Here is a 6071-nt window from a genome sequence, read left to right as displayed (position 1 = left end):
TCACAGCTTTATTTCTTCTGGAGTCAGTTCTCACTCACCAGCCAGCATGGCTCAATATATGAGGCAGAGACATGACAACATAGTGGTAGAAACCCTCCAGCACCTCTTCATTTTTTCTGTGAGAACCAAAAATGCTCAGAGTGTTCTATGGACGTCCGAGACTTCATCCTCTGTAGCCTGTCAATCCTCCTCTTTGACATGCTGCTGCTTACTCTCTGGGTTCTGTGTACATTCCAGGCTTTGCTGGAATAGCCTGTTTCTTCTGTTGGTCAGATCGTCTCAATATTCATGTGACTGTCTCCCTTATCTCCTTTCAAGTCTAGCCTCAAATATCATCTTTCCAATAGGCCTCCTCCTATTGGCTTACCTAATATCTCATTACACACTCACCCATGAAGTACTCATCCCCTGGCTTATTCCAATTTTTGCCATATACAGTTGATAATGGATGATACATATTAGGTATTCCACATGTGTTTGTTGAAACCATCAATGAAAGTTTCCATTTTTGCAAGATTTATTTTATTTCTTTGAAAGCCAGAGTGACAGAGAGAGAGACTTAGAGACCAAAGAGAGATGGTCTATGCTCTCATTTACTTCCAAATGGCTTCAACTACCAAAGCTTAGGTCAGGCCTAAGCAAGGATTCTGGGACTCCCTACAAATCTCCCACATAGGTGGTGGAGACCAAAGTACTTAGGCCAACACCTGCTGCTTTCCCAAGTGCATAAGCAGGGGGCTGGATTGGAAGCTAAGCAGCTGGGATTTCAACCAGTCCCCCCACCCACACCCCATGTGATGCCGGTGTTACAGCTGCTGATTTAACCCACTTTATCACAATGCCGGTCCAATAAAAGTTTCTTGACTTGACCATGAACCATTTATAATACTCTGGCAGTTCTCTCCTTTTTCACTTGCTTTGTCTTTTTCTTCACGGCAGTGACTGTACATATTTCTGAGAAATAAACCAGAATCCTGGTTGGGAGACAAAACCCTCAGGTTGGCCAGAAACACAACCTGGCTTTGTGCTCAAGTTCCCTCTGTTGCTCCCTGTACCTCAATGCCCTCATGTCCTCTGTCATTTTCACCTGGTCTTATTCATGTATTACAGACATGCTGGGACCAGAGTGTGGAGGTGCAGGTAAAGCTGCCGCCTGCAGCAGCAGCATCCCATATGGGCACTGGTTCTGTCCTGGGTACTTCATTCTGATCCACTTCAATGCTAATGGCCTGGGAAAAGTGGCAGAAGATGACCCAAGTGTTTGGGTCCCTGACACCCATATGGGAGACCAGGAAGAAACTCCTGGATTCAGCCTGGCCCAGTCCTTACTGCTGGGGTCATTTGGGAAATCAACCAGCAGATGGATGCTCTCTCTGTAATGACTTTCAAACAAATACATCTAAAAAAGATAAATGAGGCAAACATGCCTTCCTCTAGTTATTCCTGCCTCCTCTATTTCTGGTAAATTAACTGGTTCCTAATAATAGCTTTCAGTGGTGTCAACATTTTTAAAACATAGGAGATTTTACTTATCAATTTTTATTCACAGTAACATTCTGGAATCTAAATTAACATCTTTGCTTGTGAGTTTCTAAAAAAGTTTCAACCTTGTGATGCACATTGTTTTGCTCTGCTTTGTCAGAGTGATGTGCCATTCAGTTATATCACAATCTGTTGTCCATGATCTCAGTTAGAAAGACCCGGGTCACGGGGCTGGTACTGTGGCACAGTGGGTTAACACCCTGGCCTGAAGCAGCCGCATCCCATATGAGTGCCGGTTCGAGATCTGGCTGCTCCACTTCCGATCCAGCTCTCTGCTATGGCCTGGGAAAGCAGTAGAGGATGGCCCAAGTCCTTGGGCCCTTGCACCTGTGTGGGACACCCAGAGGAAGCTCCTGGCTATGGCTTCAGATCGGCGCAGCCAAGGCCCTTGTGGCCAATAAGGGAGAGAACCATCGGATGGAAGATCTCTCTCTCTCTCTCTCTCTCTCTGCCTCACCTCTCTCTGCATAAATCTAACTTACAAATAAACAAATCTTTTAAAAAAAGCAGAAACCATGTTCATAAAAATGTCATCAAATGCAGTCCCAAAGAGATTTTTCCTTCTTCTTCCTCTGAGTTTTTCCTTTTGGCTGACACATAACTTTCCTTTGAGGAATGCAGACAATATTCTTCCACTATACATTTCCTCCAGAATTAATGTTCTAGCGTGACTTGTGGAATTGTGTTTGGATTTTACTTGAGGGTATACAACTTACCATGCTTATAGAATCAATGATAGCAACTTCTTGATTCCCAAATCACTTAGAATTCCTCCAACAACGGAGGAAAGGAAAACTGTATCATAAATATATTCCCAGTCCTTTTATACCCCCCAAAGAGTCAGAGTGAAGGAAGGAGTCTCATATCTTTAGGAGTTCATTTTAGGTATTTAATCAAAGACGTAAAACTGAGAGTAGACTTTACTTTCAGAATATCTCATATGAGGATATGAAAAGAGTGAATGGTAAGGAGATTTAGTAGGGTTGGTAAGGAGCTAAGGACACATGAGGACAAAGACTGAAGAAAAACACTCTTATATGATGTAGACAAAGTAGAAATTTGAAGCCCCACCTTGATTCATGGCTGGCTATCTGCTGAATGAAATAATTTTGTGATCACACTCAGTCTATCTTGTTTTGATCCTAAACACAGATGAATTTAGCCAGCGGAAATACTATATAAAGTATGGCAGGGTGAACAGATACATGGACAGTATGCACCATTCTGGATTTTCATACTCTGACTCATTTACGAAAATCATTGATCTTTGTGCCTCTGGTACACCACAGCCTAGAGACACGGGGGTCTCTGCTGATGAGCACAAAGGGGCTAACACAGGGGAAAGATGAACCCATAAGGGCAGAGCTATTCACCAGCCACCAGCTGGGTTTATCAAAGAGGGACATATAGAAAGTAAAGAAGGAAGACAGTGCATAGAAACAGAAAAATGTGCTCACTAGCATCAGGATGCTGTGGGTGGCTCTCGACTCTGGGGAGCATTTGGGAGAGAGGCTTTTGCTGTGAATGTGCAGGACCTTCTGCTTATGTCTGTATAAAATGATCAACATGCAGCCACTGGCCCAAATCATTAACACCAAATGCAAGATGTCAATGAAGGAAAACATCATGGAATACAATAAGGATATATTTCTGACAATAATTATGCCAGAGCAGAACCCTAAATCAAATTTCTCTGTGAGGTTGTTGCTCTTGCTCATCGCTGTAATATTCCTAGGTACCATACTATTTACCAACAGGTGAAGGGGCCAGCAGAGGATGATGGAAAGTCGAACAGATTTGAGGGCTTTGACCTTGAGCTCCATCCACTGGGGGCTGCTAAGGCTGATTGTGATGGCCTGGAAGCCACTCAAGAGAGAAGTAGCACTCAGAGATGCCCCTCTGGCCACTCTATGAACATAGAAAACTAGTTTGCATGCAAAATCACCCATGAAATATTTTAGCCCCAAAGCTGCCATGGACTGAGGAATGCCTCTTGAGAGAAGAACCAAGCAGTTGGCTACAAGTAGGTTATGGAGAATCAAATCCATGTGCTTTATCCCTCGTCCAGTGCAGGAAATGAAGCCATAGCAGAGAAGGAGCAGGATGTTTCCTAGGACTCCGACTCCTGTCTGAGAGACAAAGATGATTCCCATGGTCAGAGCCCTGGATGGCATGCAGTCACCAGGGCAGTAGTTCACGCAAAGCCAGTAAGTCCTGGAAAGAAATGGAGCTAATGTATTTCATCAAGGAAGCTTAAGTTCATTTCTGCTTCTACCCATTTTTTTCGCACTCAGAAATGTCTTCTAGAAGAATACATTCTTTGTATTTTCTTGAGAGGCATTTGGATGCTGGCTGAGTATATATTTTTGCATGGCTATTCCAGGTTTTTCTAATAGTTTTCATCCATATTCACCTTGTCCCTATATGACATATTGTTTTCTTGTCTATTTGTAGTGTTTTGGTTATATGTTACCTTGCCAACTAACCAATTATTCTGGTATTTGTATGAAGGCACAGAAATTCAAGTTACAATATGGGTGACCGATTTTATAGGAGAATAAGGACAGAATAATTATTTTTCACAACATTCAATTATGTATTCTAAGTGCAGTGGCAATTTGAATGGTGAAGCCAAAGATTCCCTCTCATTTAATTGGCCCCAAATGTACAATGAAACCATCACAGCAAATATTTGAAAGCAAATATTGAAAACATGAATATCTCATGCCAACTATAATATAAAATATTATGAAGAAAAGAAATTAAATGATTTCATTTGTATAGCATCCAAGTACCTTCGTTTTATATGTGGCGGATTAATTCAACATTTAGTATAATTAGTAACACTAAATTTGTTTTTAATTATTTAATTTGTTTGTAAAAGAATACAAATTTTGCAAGTATAATTTTATGAATATAGTTATTCTCTCCATCATACCCACCCTCTCACCCACAATCCCAACTTTCCTACTCCTCTCTCTCCCCTTCCCACTCCCATTCTCCATTAGGATTCAATTTTAATTAACTTTGAACACAGAAGACCAACTATATACTAAGTAAAGATTACAACAATGTGCGCACACCTGCATACACACTCACACAAACTGAGAACTAGTTTTACAGTTAACTCTCATAAATACAACCTGATGAGGACAGAAGTCCTGCATGGGCAGTTCATACACAGTGACTCCTGTTGTTAATTTAACAATTAACACTCTTATGTAGGACGTCAGTGACTACCCAGGGCTCTTGACATGAGCTGCCTAGGCTATGAAAGGCTTTTGAGTGCACAAACTCCTTGAGTATTTAGACAAGGCCATAAGCAAAGTGGAAGTTCTCTCCTCCTTAGAGAAAAATACATCCTTCTTTGATGGCCACTTCTTTCTGCTGGGGTCTCACTCACAGAGGTCCTTCATGTAGAACATTTTTTACCACAGTTTCTTGGCTTTCCATGTCTGAAATGCTCTCATGGGCTTTTCAGCCAGACCAGGAAGGGTTTTGGGCTGATTCTGAGGACAGAGTGAGTAACACTAAATTTTAAAAGTATAAAAAACCAATTGTATCCATATAGCTCAGGATCAACTAGCATAACAGTACACTTCAAGGGCCAGTGTTGTTTTAGGCTGCCTGTGATGCCAGCATCCCATATGTGTGCCAGTTCAAATCCCAGCTGTTCCACTTCCAGTCTGGCTCCCTGCTAATTTACCTGGGAAAGCAGCAGATGTCTCAAGTGTTTGGGCTCCTATACCCATATACAGGCTTTGGCTCTATATAATGATGAATGAATATAAACTAGCAAGTTGTATTAAAAGTAAAGAATTGAATTTTAAAAGGTGAAAAAGAAAGCTTGTGCTTTTATCCTTTATCAAACTTTCCATAAAGTTTGGTGTTGAAATTTTGTGTTTAGATATCCACACATCAAATAAAGAAACCTCTAATGTAAGTTCCTATTGCAGCCTTCAAGAAATAGGAGAATTCTGATTAAATTAACCAAGATTGAGACGTGGACAGTGTCTGATTGATCAACATGCCCTGGGAGGCATCTTGACGGATGGTATCAAGAATATTCGGGGGCTGCTCTAAAAGTAACACAGGAGAGAATGGAGCTCTGAGCTCACCAATAGAAATGTTGAAAGAAAAAATGCAAGCTAGAGCATATTCAGAGTGGCATGGCCAAATAACTACATCACCAATTACCTATGCTTATGCCAAACCAAGCTGAGTCTTCTGCCACCCACACATGATTTACTTTGATGAACTCAAACTATTGAATCATGTATGTAGATTTCAGTGAGATGTGTCCATTTTTCTGTTTCTCCCAAGTTATGCCAAATTGTAGTTTAAATCCATTTTCTTTAAATACAGGATTTGGCTTCCAAACCAAAAATTTCCCCCCAACCTGTTCTTTTTATTAACGTATACCAGTATGTGTCTCTGTGGTTTAGCTGCTACAGGTTTTAAATATGTAGTTATTTCCTAGTAACACACACAGACACACAGACACACAGACACAGAATCAAATTTAGCAC

General features: G+C 41.1%; 1 protein-coding gene across 1 annotated transcript; it reads right to left on the bottom strand.

The window, feature by feature from the left end:
• Window positions 1-2786: 2786 nt before the first annotated feature.
• LOC133748640 (vomeronasal type-1 receptor 4-like) lies at window positions 2787-3695 on the bottom strand. The gene has a single exon (XM_062177572.1). The coding sequence runs from the start codon at window positions 3693-3695 to the stop codon at window positions 2787-2789; it is 909 nt and encodes a 302-aa protein (XP_062033556.1).
• Window positions 3696-6071: the final 2376 nt, after the last annotated feature.

The sequence above is a fragment of the Lepus europaeus genome, chromosome 19 (assembly GCF_033115175.1).
Source record: "Lepus europaeus isolate LE1 chromosome 19, mLepTim1.pri, whole genome shotgun sequence".
Classification (NCBI taxonomy): domain Eukaryota; kingdom Metazoa; phylum Chordata; class Mammalia; order Lagomorpha; family Leporidae; genus Lepus; species Lepus europaeus.
The sequence above is the reverse complement of the archived record's forward strand: the minus strand, read 5'-3'. Positions and strand labels throughout refer to the sequence as shown.